Source organism: Pygocentrus nattereri, chromosome 30, assembly GCF_015220715.1.
Source record: "Pygocentrus nattereri isolate fPygNat1 chromosome 30, fPygNat1.pri, whole genome shotgun sequence".
In the NCBI taxonomy this organism is placed as follows: Eukaryota; Metazoa; Chordata; class Actinopteri; order Characiformes; family Serrasalmidae; genus Pygocentrus; species Pygocentrus nattereri.
The window spans coordinates 6883472-6903176 of NC_051240.1; the positions used below are offsets into that span (position 1 = coordinate 6883472).

The window sequence follows — 19705 nt, forward strand, 5'->3', positions numbered from 1 at the left end:
CACTAAGAGACGAGACACTTACTGCTGTAAGAAATCACTTAATAACCCTGCAGTTTTACTCAACACAAGGCAGATCAGAGCCTGCTGCAGTTTAAAAGTTCAGAGTAGCTCTAATGCTTTATTCTAAGTGAAACAGGACAGCATCAAACATGTCATGACAGCTCCACTACAAAAAGATATCAGATGTTACTGCATTGGAATTTTATGAGCTGATGGTTTAATATATACAAGAGAGACCATATGTTTCTGCTGAACGTCATAATACTGCAGAGATAGTTCACAATTAAGCCGTCACACACAGTACCGCACTGCAGTGAGTCACTTTCATTCAAATACATGAATAGACAGATCTAAGGATACTACACTGAGGACCAACTTAGCTCATGTTTCTATAGAAGATTCAAAGCATAAACTAGGGAGAAAAGGGTTTTTATAGATTTTAGCTCCCAGGGTGCCAAGGCGAGAGCAGTATTCTCAGCCTATGGTCCAAAGCCAGCACCTTATTAAAAGTGACTGATGCACAGCATCGATTTTGACAGCTAATTTGTCACGTCACTCCTTTTGACACATTACAAGCTTTATGCTAGAGGCTTTAATAACAGTAACAGCAGAACATTATGGTGTTTGTCACAAAGGCAGTCCTAATATAAATGAAATAACCACAAAGAAAATCTAACCTTGATAATACAGGAGGAAAGCTAATACTCATCAGCAGTGCACACTATCCTTCTGTCACCAGGTGTTAGAAACAATTTGACAGCACTTTACAATAATAAAGATACTGTGCCAAGATGTTTATGTCTATGTACCTGCAGAGGTTCTCCTGTGTGATGGTGGAGGGAGGGGGGAAGACGCTGTCCGAGCCTTGAGGAGAGTAGCTCTTGGTAATCCACGTTACCTTCAGCTCCACAACCTGGACCTATGAGAAAACAGTTTCACACGAGCACAACAACCAAACATTAGTTTAGTTCTTCTCCAACATTACCTGGAACATATTTTGTTGAAGTACAAAGAAGAAAACCAAACATCCGGAGCTATTTATTAAAATACTTTTCTGAAAATGTAACAGGCAGTTTATTATTGATGTACTTACAGTAAGTCATCAGGCCTTAATTTACTCATTAGGGCAGCTTAGGCGTGTCAAGGACTGCCATTGGGAATTGTCAGTGTAATAAATTCTCTGACTATTCAAAGTCTTGCTAAACACAACAACCAGGGACTCCTTCAAGCAGTCGATATTTATAGCAGTGATCAAATTACTCCCAGCTCTTATTTCCACTGTCTGAAATGTCATTACAAAATGGTAGTTAAGGGAAAGTGTGGAAGACAAAGAAAGCTTTTAGATAGAACTGCTCAAATGTTGGCCAAAAAGGCAAAACAAAGCCCCCACATTGCATACATCGACTGTGCAGGGTTGTTTAAACAAACATGCAGTCATCAGAACACAACCCTTACATTCAACCTCATCCCAAACTCAATGTCTGCAGTTTGCAAAACATGGAGATAAGCCAGAGGCATTTTGGAAACAAGTACTGTGGAGTGATGTAACTCTGACCACAATCACCAAAATGGTATGTTTGAAAGAAAAAAAAGAAAAAAAAAAAAAAGAACAGTATTTGATGAAAAGAACACCTTGCCAACTATTAAGCCATGGGAGCGGATCTACCGCACTTTCGGGTGTGGGACAGCCGGTGGCACAGGAAACACTGCACAGGTAGACGGAAGAACGGATTCCACTAAATTCTGAAAGCTAAATGTCTGACCAGCAAGAAACTGAGGCTGAAGAGAGACTGGCTTCTCAGACAGGGCAATAATCCAAAATCGTACCTCAAAATCCACCATGATCCTTCAGAAAATGCAAGCTAAAGCTTTTGGAACTGCCTTCCCAGTCCCCTGTGGGGAGATCTTAAATATCCTGTGCAAGCAAGACGGCCCATGGATGTCACAGAACTAGACGCATTCTGCAAGGAAGGGTAGGTGAACTATCTTCACAATTGAATAGTTTATAATGCTGTCTGTATGGCTTCTAGGATTTCATAGCCAGTACAGGATGCACAACACAAACACAAGGACATTTCAAACAACGCCAGACTACTGCGGTTAGTTATGCAGGACTAAGCACAGTCCAGTATGGTGCTTTGTTCAAAGGCCCTTCAGCAGCATTGTGCAAGAGATGGTCTGCAATGACGCCTGAATCCAACAGGGTTTCATTTCAGACTACAGTGGAGTGGAATTTGATTAGTTCTGGACAGCCTGAATGGAAACACAAAACCACAGCAGTGATCTGCATGGATGGATGGATTCTGAGTCATACAGCATTCCAGAAATGACTGGTGCTAGTTTTTAAGAGAAGGTGAAAAAGTATGCAATCATTTGACAATAAGGACTACATAAAGAATTGTACTAATGCCAGGATATCTGAGCCATTTTAGAAGCTTTTTAAGTCATTCAACTAACAGAATAGAGCGTGACATTCAATCCTGTGCTGAGGTGCAGCCAAATAACTGCACAGTTTAGTGTTATCTGCTTGTTAACTCAAGACTCAATATTCTGTGTCATTGCACAGGATACAATGAAATGGGTGATGTGGCCAAAATTTTACCAAACTACATCATACAATGCTACATTGTTCAATACCAAACGAAAGATAATTAGTGGAGGGGAAGATAGAAGCATCTGTATAAACCTCAAGCCTTTGCTAAGGAACAGAACAGCACAATCACTTTATTGAAATGAACATAAACACACTTTACTGATGGCAAAAGTGTTGGATTTTAAGGATTTATTATAATAGGACATAGTAAAAACTTATTTAACCCCCCCCCCTTTCACTAGGGGTCAGCAACCAAAATGTTAAGAGCTATTTTGTCCTTTTAACAAAAATCAAACCACCTTGGGAGTGACAACATTTTATGCCCATTTTACCATCTTGACTGTAAATATGTTTGTATGTGCTTAATGTACGAGTATAGGCAAAAAAAAAAATCTAATAACAAAAACGCAGCTTTAGCTCAGCTGTAGCCGCTTTTTTCACATCTCCGACAGGAAACAAAAGCAGCATAGTTCCTTGTAAAATGTCGCTCAATGTTTGATTTTTTTTAAATGATAAATTCAATAAATCTGACTTCAGCCTTGCAACTTTTTAGTCTTTGACAGTTTCTCGATGCAGATTAAACATATCAGGAAACCAGCTTGAGCGCTTATAAATGCAAATAAGTCCATTTGTCTCCAAAAATTGATGCCCATCTTAAATCTTTCCCTCTGCCTTTTCGTTAGCTACCAGCTAGGTGAGATTGTTTTGTGTGTTCCAGTTAAAGGGTGAATTAGCCGATATAGGCCACATCAACTCCGGCTTTTTGAGAACATTTATTGTTAAAACTTCGTTAGAATGATCAGCAGAGCTTTATTTCACTGCAAAGGAGGATTATTTTATATTTACGTATAAATCTAATTTTGCTGTGGAGTCGCAACAGGGCAGTAAAAGCGCTGCATGATCCCAGCCCCACACTCAGACAATCTCTTTACATAATGGTGCCGTGTGAAGTCCAGCGTATCGTACCTCTTCCACGACCACTCTGAACTTGCTCTTCTTACTGAGGACGGGCTTCACGCCATAGAGCCACTGCACGTTGGAAAAAACCTTAGCCGGTCCAATCAGGACCTGCCCCGGGTAGAATCCGTACGCTTCATCAAAGAACAGCCCCTAAAGAAACATTTATAGAGAAAAACAGTTAAATAATGAACAATGACATCATTTCATCAAGAGTCCATGCAGATGAACAACTAACCGTTGCAATCTGAAATGTTGCATTTTCTGGTCACAGCCATCATTTTATGGCTACACCACTTCACTAAAAGCAGCATTCGTTTCTTTCATGACTACAGATCTGATGTGATTTGTTATGCTTCTGGAATACTGGATAAAATCCTACAAACAGCCATACAACAGAGACACCAGGTAGAGTAAGGGCACAGGGGGGTTTATTTGATGAGGCTGTAATGAGTACAGGAAAAAAAGAAATAAAAAATAAAGAAAGGTCTTATGCACCCTCAGGCATCACCTCCGTGTCAATCAGTAAGAAGTGTGTACATAATTATGTCCATACAAAAGCCTACCGAATCGCTGACGTGTGGGTAAACATCATAGAGTTTGGCACCGTCTTCTTCACTCATCGAACATCTGCACAAAAATGGGAAAACGGATAAATTACACATCGCGACAAAGCTGGCGTACGGGGCTGTCGCATGGCATCTTTTTAAAAGCAAGGCACACCTCGTCTCATGCTTATAAAGGAGAATGTCTTATGCAATTTGAGAGAACATGAAAGACAGACAATCAATAAGCATTTCAACACTTACATATAATAATACACAGAAAGCAGAGATAATATTTCTATAACAAGACTCAGAAAAAAAAGCCAGAATCTAATTCGCTGTGTTTGAAAACTAGCTGTTCATCAGTGTTGGATAACTGACTGTCTAGACAGCAGGCATTCGTGATCGTGACTGGTCAGCTGAGGATGAAGTATGGCACTCTTTCATGGGCACTGACTTGAAAATTTGCTTTGTCAACTTAATTCAGTGGAAAAGTGCGAAGTGCACTGAAGTGCTTTAGTCTCAAAGCACATCTCTCCATCAACCACAATGAAAACTGTATAATAACAGGACAGGCTAAACTGACTAAATGACTGATCATATGCAAATGTTCATGGTTGTGGCATCACACTCCTGAGGAATTCCAAACGTCTTGATTCAGCAACACCGTTTTAGTGCGTAGACCGTATGAACTGGAGAGTGAATGGTGCATTTTGAGACTTATGTTCATATCAAGCCCCTGTGTAAAAAAAAACAAAAAAAAAAACAAATAAACCATCCATCCATCCATCCATCCATTTTCCAAGCCGACAAATAAACCAATAAATAAAAATAAACAAGAAAAGCTGTTTTCTGTGATATGGGCCCTTTAAATAATTAGTATCGGGTACAGTTGGGCAGTACCCCCAATAATTAAAAAATGTCTCCAAATATTACCTCAGTAATAATAATAATAATAATAATACATTTTATTTCATGGCGCCTTTCAAAAACCCAAGGTCACCTTACAAAACAGGAAAAAGCAACAATAATAATACATGTGAGTCAACAATCATTTGAATACGTCAAAATAAAACAACACTAAAAGAGTCACGGTAAAACAACAAACCAGTTTAAAGAGAATATGCTTGCTTAAACAGGTATGTTTTCAATAGAGATTTAAAAGAGAGAAGAGATTCTGCATTCCTAATAACTGGGGGGAGGGAATTCCAAAGCTGAGGGGCACAGCGACTAAAGGCTCTGTTGCCCATAGTAACAAGACGGGCAGAAGGAACAAAAAGATGGGTGGAGGATGAGGATCTGAGGGAACGGGACGGAGTAGAGATGTGTAACAGTTCAGACAGGTAAGGAGGAGCAAGGTTATGAATGGATTTGAATGTGAGAGTTAAAATTTTAAAATTAATTCTAGCTTCAATGGGTAACCAGTGGAGCTGTTGCAGAACCGGGGTGATGTGTTTTCTGGGTGGAGTACGAGTAATGACCCGGGCAGCAGAGTTCTGGAGAAGTTTCAGTTTGTGGAGAGTCTTATTCGGGAGACCAAACAGAAGAGAGTTGCAGTAATCTAACTTGGATGTGATAAGGCTATGGACAAGGACAGCAGCAGCATGAGAAGTAAGAAAGGGACGAAGTCGGTTAATGTTACGCAAGTGAAAGTAGGCAGAACGGGTGATAGAATTAATATGAGATGAAAAAGAAAGCGTACTATCAAGTATGACACCCAGACTCTTTACCTGAGGGGAAGGATATACATGAGAATTATCAATAATAATGGGAAAATTCGGAGATTTGGTTAAAGTGGAAGGAGTGCCAACAAGTAAAACTTCTGTTTTCTTACTATTGAGTTTAAGAAAATTAAAGGAAAACCATGACTGAATTTCCATCAGACAGTGCGAAATGGAGGAAGGTGGTAGAGATGAAGTAGGTTTAGAGGAAATGTAGAGCTGGGTGTCATCAGCATAACAATGAAAATTGATATTATATTTGCGAAATATGTAGCCAAGGGGGAGCAAATAAATAATAAATAAAAGGGGCCCTAGTACGGAACCCTGGGGCACACCAGCAGCAACAGGAAACAAACTAGAGGAATGAGATTTAAACTGAAGAAACTGAGTGCGGCCAGAAAGATATGAACTAAACCATGCAAGCGGAGTTTGACTAATACCGATGGATGCTAATCTGTTCAGAAGGATATCATGAGAAATAGTATCAAATGCTGCGCTGAGATCCAGCAGGATGAGAATAGTGAGAAAACCAGAATCAGCTGCCATCAAAAGGTCATTGGTGATCCTTAACAAAGCTGTTTCAGTACTGTGGTGGGGGCGGAAACCAGATTGGAATTGTTCATAGAGATTATGTGTACTGAGGTATGAATGGAGCTGAGAAGCAACGACTTTCTCCAGAATTTTTGCAAGAAAAGGAAGATTAGAAATTGGGCGAAGATTATCAAAGTTGTTAGGATCTAATCCAGGCTTTTTTAGAATTGGAGTGACGGAAGCTGTTTTCAAAGATAACGGAACAGTTCCATTATTAAGGGAAGAGCAAATGATAGTGGTAATGAGAGGAGCCAAGGTAGGTAGACAAGCTTTAACCAACTTTGTGGGAAGAGGGTCAAGCTGGCAGGTGGATGAGTTCGATTTATGAATAATATTTATTACATCAGATAAAGACGGAAGAGTGAAAGTTGAAAAGGAATGACAGACGGACAACGAGGAGAACAGGGAATCAGCTTCAGTATAGAGAGCTCTTACAGAGCTAAGTTGTTGGTGGATATTAGAGATTTTATCAGAAAAGAAAGACAGGAGAGAATTGCAAAAATCAGGAGAGTGCATGTGAGAGGGAAATGGGTCAGGAGGCTTAGTTAGACTGGCAAACAGAGAAAACAGAGACTTGGAGGAACCTTCATTAGAGCTAACTAAACCAGAATAATATGCAGATTTTGCTGAGACAATACAGTCCTTATAATATAAAATATGGTTGTCATACATTTCTCTATGTATTGTAAGTCCAGTTTTTCTAAACAGACGTTCCAGTTGGCGTCCTTTGGCTTTGAGAAGCCGCAGGTTAGAAGTAAACCATGGAGCTGAGCGAGCAAATGAAACAGATCTGTGTTTGAGTGGAGCAAATGCATTTAGAAGGTTTTGAAGATTGACATTATAGTGGGAAATGAGTTCATCAAGAGTTGACAGACTGTGAACAAACGGAAGGTCAGATATAGCAGAAGAGAAAATGACAGGATCAATATCATTAATTTTCCTAAATGTAATGACACGAGGTACACAGATCTTCGAGGCTATTATATTAACATTAAAAGAAATGAGCTTATGATCAGAAAGGGAAAACAGATCAGCTTTACAGTGAGTAGGGGTGACACCAGAACAACAAACCAAATCCAGAATATGACCTTTAGAATGTGTCGGAAAATTGATGTATTGTTGCAAACCAAAACTATCCAAACAGGAGGTGAAGTCTCTGGAGAGAAGGTTATTGCCATTGTCCATGTGGATATTAAAATCACCAACAATAATCATATTGGGAGAGAGAACAGAGAGATGCGTGAGAAGAGCAGCAAAGTCATATAAGAAATCCTTGTTAGGTTTAGGTGGTCGATAAACAGTACATAAAATAGTAGGAGCAGATCCAGGGAGATGTACTGCAGTGTATTCAAATGAGTGGAAGAGTGGAGCAGAGACAGGGAGGACTTTCCAGTGCTTTCGGTGAATTATCGCGAGACCGCCGCCCCTACCCGAATTGCGGGGCTGATAAATGTAAACAAACTCGGATGGAGTTGACTCGTTAAGAGAAACAAAGTCGTTGGGATGTTGCCAAGTTTCAGTCAAACAAAGAAAGTCCAACTTACAGTCGCGAAGGACATCCTGGATGAGATGACCCTTACCAGTAAGAGAGCGGACGTTTAGAAGACCGAAGTTCACGTTGGAACTGCGATGCTTGATGGAAGAGTTAGCCGACCTTGCCAGGTGGGCTAATACATCGCGGTTGACACCCCGGTCAGTATTGCGGGGAGGACGACGAGTTCTAGACCAGAAGGATTGTATAGAGTCACTGTCACTGGTAGTGAAGTTTAGCCGTGACCCACGGTGAATGTATTTGCGACGGGGATTGAAAGCGATGTCCGGATGGAGGTGAAGCGCCACAGGTGAAGGGCCAGCCAGGTGGAAGCGGAGTCGAAGAAGCTCTGCAGCAGTGTACTGAAGGAGGGCCATCACCGGGTGATAAACAACGGATAAAACAGCCCAGGTGAGCACCGACCAGACACACACTCTGTGGATCCACATCGTAATCCCGCCATCGTCAACAGTACAAAAACTCTACACAAACTTAGAAAGTCACAGCAAATAGGAACCGGTGAGCAGCGGCAGCCAGACACGCCAGCGTTCACTCAACCGGCCTGAGTGAATACAGTATACTGTATTACCAGGGGTGGTGGTGGTATGGTAAGTGATGTAAAAGCATTTATGTGCTTTTTTCCTTATCTCGTCCTGCTTTAATTAAAGATCAAAAAGAATAGGTTTGCTCACGTGGCCACCAAATAAGTGAACACAATATACAACTTCTTAAGGCATCATTCAATAAACGCAAACCATCTATCAAATAACTGATAAATGTTTAGAAGTGCTGCGGACCAGGTGAGGGGAGCTGGTTAGCATTACCTGACCTAGCATCATTGCGGCTCTGCTCACCTCACTCAACTGGCCATGATGACTGATTAGCCACGTTCCAGCAACTGGAACGTTTTTGTTCTCAACTGTTATAAAGATTAGATTCTCCAAAAGTAACTCAAACTGGGCTACAACATCCAAGTTAGTAGTAGAAGAAGTTTCATCTGCTGAATGATGTGATGAAGCTCTCCACACTTCTTCCACTTTTCTAAAATGGAATGTAGCCCACTCTCAGCATTTGCTAGTCCTGAGAAGAGCAAAGGAGATCAAGCAGATCTTTTTGACAGGCGTTCTCTTTATTTCTTTTCATGGTGGGAACAACACAGAGAAACTAAAAACTTAAAAACTGTCCTGACCGTTGTGTAAAATATGTAAGTGAGAAAACTGAATATTTCACGTTTTTCTCTGATTATTCACATGCCGTTCAGGAGGCTATGGCCTTCAGGATGTGTGCAGCTCTCAGTAGTCGCTAAGCTGCTATTATGTTCAATTTGAGGATTTTTTTTAGGCTGCAAATTTTTTCTCCTCTCTCTATCAGAGCCACCTATCTGTGAGCTCCTACACCACCAAATACAAACAACTGGAATGTGTTTATTTAGGCTTTTACAGCACAGAAACGTCAAACATCTTAATTTTGAAATACCATCATTTTAAAATGCCATGACATCTTATTACCATTATATCTCCCAACCCTACCATCAGGCCCACCAGCTACTGAACTACAGGGGAATAACAGTGGGAGCCCTATGGACACTAGACGTATCACAGTAACACAGTGTCTTAGGAGGAAAAGGGGACGATACCTCGCTCCGTTGGAGAGTTTCAGGATGATGTGATTGCTGAGGTCGTACACCTTCCCCAACCAGAAGTCATAGACAATGTAATCACCGTACATAAAAGACTATTGGGAGGGGAAAAAGAGAAATATTAATAGTAATTAGTCATTACTGCTTTATAAATGCAGTGACATGTACTGACATCAAAAGTTTGGACACCTAAGGCCTTTTTTTCTTCTTTTAAAAGGAAGCAACACAGATCATTGGCTAATTTGGTCACTTTAGGTTTGTACTTTTAAGCTGCATACACTGAACAAAACAAGACAAACTTAACTGCAATTATTTAAATGGTAATTCATGGTAACTCCATGACTGACAGACCTGCTTTGATTTAGCAGTCCAGAAAAGAGCTGTATTACTTACCCAGATGTGCTGCAGGTCACGACTATTTACAGGATAAAGACAACAGTTGGTCCCCACCAGCTTCACAGCACACTCTGTGTTGATGTTGGTCACTATTCCACACTGCTTGTCCTGCAAGATCCAAATACTGAGATTAGCCACAGACTCAACCACACTGCTTTACGCTTTGACCTCTGCTTCTGTAAATAGCTGTTTAATCAGTAATTTTATGTGTTATACCATGTGGATTAAAGAAGATCCAGGAACACCACGTCTGCGTCAGGCTAAGGGAACCAAGTGCTCACTGCACACAATGCAATTAACAAATCTGGTTGATTAGGGACTCACATTTGAATTCATTCTGCGCACGAAGTCTCTAGGCACAATGGATCGATCTTCAAGTTTCAGCTGTGAGAGAGAAAGAGAGAACAAAAATAAATAGAGTTAGTGGTAATTGCAGCATGCAGCCCCTTGCCCCTTCCAGACGAAATGTCAGTATTAGGCATGAGAAGCTGTGGGGATTCTGAACCCGTTCATTACTGCATCACGCTGCTGCCAGTCCTCAGAGTGAACATGGTGCTAAATCAAGGTCCCCTGATTACAGACATGCAGAGTTTCACTCCAACAGCAATCTAACACACCTGCAGCAGGTAATCAAGATCTCCAGGAGCACCAAAAAGACAGGTGTGTTAAGTATACTACAGAGAAACACATTAAATTACACAAAAATGTGATAACATGACCTGATATTTCATCCCTTTGATTATTTAAATCAATGCACACAGTAATGTCTTTTCAACAACTTGTATCCCCGCCTCAAAAAAAAGAAAAAAAAATTACACACACACACACACACACACACACACACACACACACACACACACACACACACAAGTACAACACTTCACATGTGAGTTGAGTTATACGTAAGTTTACGTAAGTTATACACACTTTTTTGTTGACCTAATACACATTAGGAGCCTCAGCAAAGGCTTTAAATTTTTTTTATTTAAATTCAACAAACATCTGAATGATGAGTTTTATTCCAACAGACCTCATGTGCGGTGACGTCAGCATAATCAAGGAGCATGGCATTAAACCTGTATTACTATTCACTAATAGTGATGCTATCTAATTGCTTCTGCAAATCATTAGCTAGGAAGAACAAAACTTGCTAGCTAGCTATTTAAAGTCGTTAACTTTCAAAGGTGAACGTCTGGTTCCCATCACCACCACTGTGAACAATTCTGACTTAGTTTCTCTAGCACGGAGCATTTCACACCAAAACACTCTGAATGACTTTATTTACATCACAAACATTTAATTATGCAGAGATTGTGAAAAATCGGTGTAAATTACTCTTAAACCCCAGATTCTTAAAGAGGAACTTCAGTCATTTTGTTCTGTGGAACTTTTGGAATAACTGATGAAGTAAACAAAGTCATTAAGAGTGTTTCGATGCGAAATCCTCCATTCTAGAAAAGCTAAGTCAGGATTGCTTACAGTGATTGTGATGGGAACCAAACGTCTGAAGAGTTTAATGCCTCTAAAAGCTCCCTCATAGAAAGCTATTACATGAATCAGCTATTACTGTCTGATGTCTCAGACATTGTTTCATGGCAGTTTTGTGATACAGTTTGGGCCCAATTCACTTATTTTAACCCATTCATACTGGATGGGTACATACAGGGTATGTATTATTATTATTATATTTTTTCATTATTTTTTTCAGATTTTCACTATTTTACCATCAGGATTCCACATAAAAACTTAGAAGACACATGGAGGTTCATTGGTGGTGCTGGATAGTAAATGGTTATATTGGTGGAGTTTCCCTTTAAGGAGAGTAGAGAAGAGAGGTCATTGGTCTTGCTCTTTAAATTACAGTTGAAGCAAAGAACTGAAACTCTGAGTAAGGGCATGATCTAAACATGTGCAATTGTGCTAGTTTAAAGGGATTTAGAATGTGCTTTCAACGTACACTAAAATTTAGGAGCAATAAGAAAGAAGCAGTCCAGCTAAAACATTTGCATTTTATATAAAACTGTCCCTTTAAATGCCTCCTCCAATCATGTGGCCTGACTCCTTCCACGCCAGTGAAATAGCTCTGGATGTGCTAAATGCTAAAACGGTTCATTGATTCCATTGTACAGAGCGCTTTTGGTAAATCAGCTCAGCTCCAGGCAAAGCGCTCCATCAATCTCCGGTCTATAGTCTAGGCCAAAGTCTGGCCCTGGCCCCATCAGGCTGGGACATCACAGCAGAGCAGCAGTGAACAAAACCCTCTTTTGGTCTTCCTCAGATCACTTGGGGTAAATACACTTGTGATACGCCTAACAAAGCCAATCCGTTATTAACAGCAGCACTGCTGCATCCCCATCCACCTTATAACCAGCTCAACTTGTCCGATTAGAGTTTTACATCCCATAAAAGTGTTTCTGAAGCGTTTCTGGGACAACGTGCAGTTTGTAGTGGTCACTACAGCCGAGTGAAGATGAAAGGACTGCAAGGTGCATTGTCTGATCAACTCCTGATTACTAACAGTAATCAGACAGGCCCCTGCATACACACATGCACACAGCAGCACCTGCTACTACAGCTCACCTGCCGGCAAGCTGCTGTCACACCTGCTGACCTCTGAAAAGGACAGTTTTCTCTACTCTGCTGCACTGGTTCCCAATTCTCTGGTGCTGTTTGCCACACTGTCCTGCACCACTCATCACCAACACGCTCAGTGTGAGCAACCTGGATAGGGTTGCCAGACTGGGCAGAATCCCCTCAAATGGCATGCTATGACAACACTTGGCAGAATTCGTGACTGCATGTAAACTAGGCTAGCTATTAATCTACATTACCATTACCAGGGAGAAATAATTACTTAATTAGTGCCCAACCAACACTACAGTTGGTCACTCCTAGATTCACCTACCCATGATTTTTCTGACCAATATTGCGATCGAAAAGCAATTATTTTACATCAATTCCCAGGCCTGTTTCTGGCCAAGATGACCAGAATATCTACTTTTTCCTGGCATGATGCTTCAACACCAAGGGCGTCAGACCACCAATTAGCTGTAATGGTGGTGATGTGACACTTACAGAATTGGGGGGGGTTGTTGCTTCTGACTGTAATTTCGATAGAAAAATGACTAATCATTTTGACTATCCAGCTAGAATTATTAGGAAAAACAAAACTCGTTAGCTATTGTTTTACCATTCTCTTGCCAACTTAGCTAATGTTAGGCTACTCCTAGATCATTTTACAGCCATGGTGTGTCACTGCTCTCCTGCACCGCTCATCACCAACACTTTCAAACAGTCTTAGCATTCAATGTTGCCAGATTGAGGACACCCTGAACAGCATTTTATACAATTTGCTAATTGTCAGTTAAGCTTTTCCATTGCTTTTCTTGAAGCGTTCCTTATTCTTTTAGAATATTCTAATAATCAAGATTAGTTGCAGCTCTAAACAATAAAAAAACACCCCAAAAAACCATTAACAATAATAATAATGATCATTATTATTTTTAATAGTAATATTAAACAACATACTCAATGAATTCCTGCTATTAAAAGGCCAGTTATGCATAACACTGCCCTGAGTACTGATAGGAATAAGGTGGAAAAGAGCTCACCTCAGATGAAAATGAAACCTTTAATTATCAGGTTATATATGGAATTGGGGCCAGTTCAGCATGTTCGGTATATGTGGGACATCCTTGAGACACTCTGGCTTTGCTGTCCCACAAAGAGCCACACTCAGCAGCAGTTATATGACCTTGATGTTAACGTGGATGTGATCTAATCCAGTGATGCAGTACGCCAAACGGACCCGTTACCCAAAAATCTTTGTCTTTTAAAGATGCAGATCTGAGGCAGCAGTCCTAAACATGCAGTAGCACAGGCTTACTGTGTGGTCTGTTAGCATACTCGGAGCTAACGCTAACATGATGTCTTTATTGTAAGTTCATAATTTTTCTATGGGAGGCATTAAAGAGCAAGAATTTTTCTTGCCTTATTCTTCCCTTGATGTCCACTTAAAACACTTGCGTGGCTTACATGTACCAGAAATGGTCAAATTCTCTTCTACATGGCGATTTCCAGTCTCTCTTTATTCATTAGAATGAAGGGGTCTTTTTTTCTGTTACTGCACTTTTAAGACTGCTGTATGTAAACAAGCTCTGTTCTGATTGGCTGCCTTGTATTGTGCCATTCAAACAGCACTGAAAGCTGAAACATTCCTCAGAACTTATATGTGAATAGATGGGACTAAACTGCTGTTGGCTGAACAGACAGATAAGTGAGCTGGCTTTCATAACATCACAAAAACAGTGAATTATTAGTCCTAGCCATTTTGATGGATCGAGAAACATGATGAATACCAAAGTGACAACCTATGAGGTCCACCAGGGGGAAAAAAAAAAAAAAAAAACCCACCAGTGTTATGTATTCAATTATCTGCATTCATGTTTAAAATTTCAAAAAGGCAATAAATATATAGTTACAAATATATGAAAAGATAAGAAAATGGCCATGTAAAACAATGACTTTTTGGTGCATAAACCCACATAAATGATCAAATTGGACCTCATTTAAAATATTTCATATAAAAATTTGAATATGGGCCTCTAAAAGCACTGGTTTATCAACTAAAAAATAATCATTTAAAGGAACATGCTAGTGTTTTCAACTTAATCTCCAACAGCATCATAATTCTGAAAAAAGATTTATGATTCAAAACTCACTTATAATGGAAAACTCAGTGTCTGTTGTTTTCTAAGTCAGAGAAAGTGTTCATGTAGTTTTGTAGAATTTCATACATTAATCAGTGAAAAGGTACTTGAATGGTACAAATCTGTATAATATTTTGGGGGTGTGGGCGGAGCTTCCACAGGCTCTGCCTGGATACCAGTAAAAGCAAAAGAAACCAGATAATTGCTCCAGTGTTTACAAATTGGATAAAACCACATAAAAACACATTCAGTAAGATTCTGACCCAAGTCTGTCTATTTGCAGGACCCATAACAGAGCATAATTGTTGTCATTTAAAATTTGCATTGGATAGTAACGCATTTCAAGCATTTAGTTGCTTATGTAACTGCCCATTGGGTTCTAATCATGCATTTTGAGTTAAAGGGTTTTCATTTCTTTTCCCAAGTACTGGAAACATGTTGAATTGTGATCAACAGTACCAAACAGACACACCAGATAGAGACTTCGTTGAAAAATGCTGCTGTTCCTCCAGGTAAAACAGAACATATGAAGTATTCAGAGTTCTGCTAAAATGAGATGATTTCCAGCCTTTCACGTAAGCTGTTGTCCTCTTTACCGGTCCAGAGGCAGGGAGGGAGGAGGGGAGAGAGAGAAGACAGATAGACAGATTGCGTCTAGCTTCCCGCTGTCCGTGATTGGGTTTTTAGGATGCATGCTGAGCCCTGATGGAGCTGTTTTTCCAGAAAAATCACAGGAGTGAGATCAATCTTCACTCGTTGCTCGAAGCATATGCACTAGCCAATATCCTGAGAACATCTTTGGGCAGGGCCACCCAAAAGCCGGCTAGTGAGTGTCGCTTTGAATAGTGCAATTTCTCACATGATTCAAATACAATGATACTTAAGAACCTGGGTCTTAAACACAAGCGCCTACCTACACACTTAGGCCAATACAGATCAGATCTACTGCAGCCTGTAAAGCCAAGACAGCAAACTGAAAAGACAAAAACAGCAACTCCATCCTGAGTTTTAACAAAGATTCAATTAAAGAATTGCATGTTGCCATTAGGACTCAAACAATAGGGCTGTATCGTACATCATCCACGAAGTATCATCACGATACTGGCCTCTGCAATACTGATATTTCTGAAGGCAACAATATGCAAATGCACTCTAATGGATGGGGGTTTGTGTGCTCTGAGCATTGTTGTGATAAATCAATGTTTTCCCAAAAGCAGTAAATTAAAGTGAAATTCCACCAATTTTTCAAAATTTCTGCATAGGTCAATGCTTGAGATGTAAACAAAGTAGTTTAGAGTGGATTGATGTGAAATGGTTCATACATTTGGTTCAAATGTATATTTCCAATTCAGAAACAACCTGTGAAACTACAAGTGTCTGAATTTTTCTATGCAATGCTTATAAAAATAAAATGGGGGTTTATTGGGGAGGGGAAGACATTCATTAGGACTGCATGACCTTTTTGCTCCACATATATTTTTAAAAATGCATACTAGAGCAAGATTGTTTCGTACAGCTATCAAAAATAACATCTCAGACAACAGGCAATGTGTACTTTACTATTTCATGTAATAAATTTCTATGAGGGACGGAGGTGGACATCTGGTTCCCATGGCCACCTCTGTGAACAATAAGATAACATTTAGCCTCGATTTAGCCTTTAGCATAGCAGCCTGTCAGCTGGGTCTGCGTATCCAGTAGCCCTGCCTGTGGTGTGACTATCGGTCAGCTGTATCACTCAGCATGGGGGTCTCGCGGCCCGTCGCTCCGACCAAGCCAGAAAAAAAAAAAAAAAAAAAAAAAAAAAAAAAAGAGAGTCACTTATACGGACAGCATGAACAACAGTTATATTCACTGAACTGAAGTTCAGAGATGCAGAATAAGTGAACAGGATGAGACGAGACAAACGACTTAAGAAATTTGGATGTGAAAACATTCAGCTCCATTTTTGAACCAGAGAAGCTGCTGTGTGTTGATGTGTAAACACAAAAGGTTCATCTCTATACTGTTCAGTTCTGTTTTAAACCGTTTTGCACAAAAAAGATCTCATTTACTTTTTAAACATAAGCAATAGTAAATATTCAATATTCAATATCGCTGCAGTCAGAGCAAAACCTTGTATCTCCAAAATGGCAACTTTACAGGAGAAGGAAAAAACCTACTTTACATTTAATGTAAGACAATGGAACCAGACATTTGCCAAGTTGTCTTGAGCTGTTTCTTTTGGTCCATTATTCACAAAATTTACACACAATGTAAATCCCACTTCTGACAACTGTTGGGGGCAGTCGTGGGCTGGAGGTTAGGGAACTGGCCCTGTGACCGGATGGTCACCGGTTCAATCCCCAGTGCCGATAGTCCATGACTGAGGTGTCCTTGAGCAAGACACCTAACCCCCAATTGCTCCCCGGGCGCCGTGCATAGGGCTGCCCACTGCTCCAGGCAAGTGTGCTCACTGCCCCCTAGTGTGTGTATGAGGTGTTTCACTTCACGGATGGGTTAAATGCGGAGGTGGAATTTCCCCGTTTGTGGGATTAAAAAAGTATCACTTAATACCAACAAGCATTTTCAAATTATGTCAAAAATCGAGATATGAGGTTTTGTGCGGACAGCAGCGATATGGACAGTAAATAAACAAAAATAAGCTTTCTTAATCATCTAATAAATATAACCCAACAGGTAAAAGTCATCTAGCCAAGCTGATCGTTTTATTTGATGCAGAACACCAAATTATACTAAAATAAAATATTCAAAAAATGTAAATGTATAAATATCAGAACTTATATCTGGATTAGATTAGATTCAGTTAGTATCACCATCGGTACTCTGCATTGGCCGATAAAGGACTGGGTATCGGTATCATGGGGGGGAAAAGTGGTAGCGGTGCATCTCTATAAAGCATATAGCAATCAACAGTCTATATGCAGCAAAATAATCCCAATAGTAGTACTCTGCCCATTTTTTGCATTTGACAGCCTGAAGAATGCAACTAATCTATTCACATTCAGAACTCATTCCAGCTTCGGCACACAGAGTCCTAATAAATCTGTGCTCAGGCCTTTTCCACTGAAGTGTTACTATTAATAGCCGTTACTGGACAAAGCAGCAGTCTAAGTCTTACTGTCATACCCTAGCCTGGGGTCAACGGCTTGAGATAAAAAGAGGTGATTGGATGGAGATGATGTCATTCATGCAGTGGAGCGGATGGGTGATGGGTGAGGCATATATTTTCTTTCAGCCTCTGATTTAAACAATGAGGCTGACGTGGTCCTGTTTCTGACAGGAGATGGTGGGCTTCCACTGGCTTTCACTGATGTGCAGCCAAGATGTATGCAAATTACCTGAATGCCTGTAGGCTGGAGCCAACTGAAACACTCCATGTGTCTCTTGCTCGCTCGCCCTCCTTCCCCTCTCTCTCTCTCTCTCTCTCTCTCTCTCCTTGGCTCCACTAAGCAATCATTTCACTGCAGCGAGCACTTAGCAGACTGTGTACCTAAAAATGTGCAGCAATGAAAAGCAAACATTCACCTTTTTCTTGTTGCCAGTGGCTGACGGCACTTACAAAAAGCTCCCATCCACCATCTTTCAGCGCTAGCCCAGGTCAACGCTACCAAATTAGCTGAGAAATGATTACCGGTCCATGTTCAGCCTTGTTCTGCTCACCTTTTAGCCAACGAATGCTATGAAAGTATAAGACAGGTCTACAGACAGCATGCATGTTCCTTTGGCCATGCATCAGGAACCTGCCTGTGAGCATGCTAGTCCCTTTGCGCTAAAAACGAACCTAAACCAGGAAAAGTGAGAATACTCTATAAACACAAGTCTTGCTCAATGCTAGCAGCTCAAGCTATATTTCTGTTTGCACACAAACTGTCAGTCGGTCTGCGTGGAGCTGGAGAGCGAACTGCTGGCTGAACAGCGTTACTCAGGTATAGCAACAAGCTGCTTGTTAAGGAACTTTAAAATTGGCGGAAGAATCGCGAACGTTAAAACACTAAATCCCACATTTACGGCCCAATTTATTGGTTTCTTTTATTTAACTGCTGCATAAAAGCAATACAGCACTTGTGGTCGTGTGTTATCGTTCATCGTTCATCATCATGATGTTATTTTGTGGTAATACACTCCATCTCGTGTTCTACTGCTTAAAAAACACATTCAAAAAAACTGGGCATTTATATCCGGCCAGGTACTATATACCTGCCTATTAGCACGCAAGTCAGTCTGTGCTAAACCAAAGCCCGTCTCAGAATCCGTGAGAATAACTTCACTCCAGCTGAATCTTTAACTCGACGCTAGCTTGGTTGCACAGACCTGAACAAAAAACTTCCACCCATGTTGTTTCTCAGCATTTAATGATAAATTAGCTCAGAAAACAACTGCTGATCCAGTCAGCTCTCATTCAGCTCACTTTTAGGCCAACATGCACTATAATTGTAAAAAAAAACACGTCCAGCTTGTGTTTGTATTTGGTTATGTATTGTATATCTGCCTGTTATGATGGTCAGTCTGTGCTCAACCAAAGCCTAATTCAGAACCACTGAGAAACCCCCAACTATAACAGAACCTTTCTAACTCAATACTTGCTTTATTGCACAGATCTGGTCAAAAAAAGCTCCCATTCACCTGGTTTCTCAGCTTTTACTGCTAGCCCAGGCTTATGATAACAAATAAGCTCAGAAAATGGTGACTGATCCACAGTCAGCTCTCACTTTGTTTGCTTTTACACCAACATGCACTACAGTGATAAAAGCAGGTCTAGAGACAGCTTGTGCTTGTACATGGCAGTGTATTATGAACATGCCCTTTAGTAAGCTAGCCACACTAGTGCTAAAACAAAGCCTGATCTGGAATATGTAAGCAAAACCCAACAACAACCAAGGACTTCTCACGCAAAGCTAGCAACACTGCTCTAATCTGGAAACAACGGTTCTTTTGAGAATATGAATACAAAACCTGCTGGTTAACAAAAGGTGCTAGCAGCCCTCCCTGTCAGCCGGCTAGCGTTTGTTCAGCAGTCAGG

General features: G+C 40.5%; 1 protein-coding gene across 2 annotated transcripts in view; it reads right to left on the minus strand.

The window, feature by feature from the left end:
* ube2o (ubiquitin-conjugating enzyme E2O) overlaps positions 1-19705 on the minus strand; it is a 61288-nt gene that overhangs the window by 29465 nt on the left and 12118 nt on the right. For both annotated transcript variants that reach the window (XM_017693025.2, XM_017693024.2), the window contains exons 2-7: positions 10298-10357; positions 9971-10081; positions 9575-9672; positions 4117-4180; positions 3560-3703; positions 810-919 (exon numbers count right to left, since the gene is read on the minus strand). In XM_017693025.2, the coding sequence (XP_017548514.2) occupies positions 810-919; positions 3560-3703; positions 4117-4180; positions 9575-9672; positions 9971-10081; positions 10298-10357 (587 nt within the window). The remainder of the gene's footprint in view (positions 1-809; positions 920-3559; positions 3704-4116; positions 4181-9574; positions 9673-9970; positions 10082-10297; positions 10358-19705) is intronic.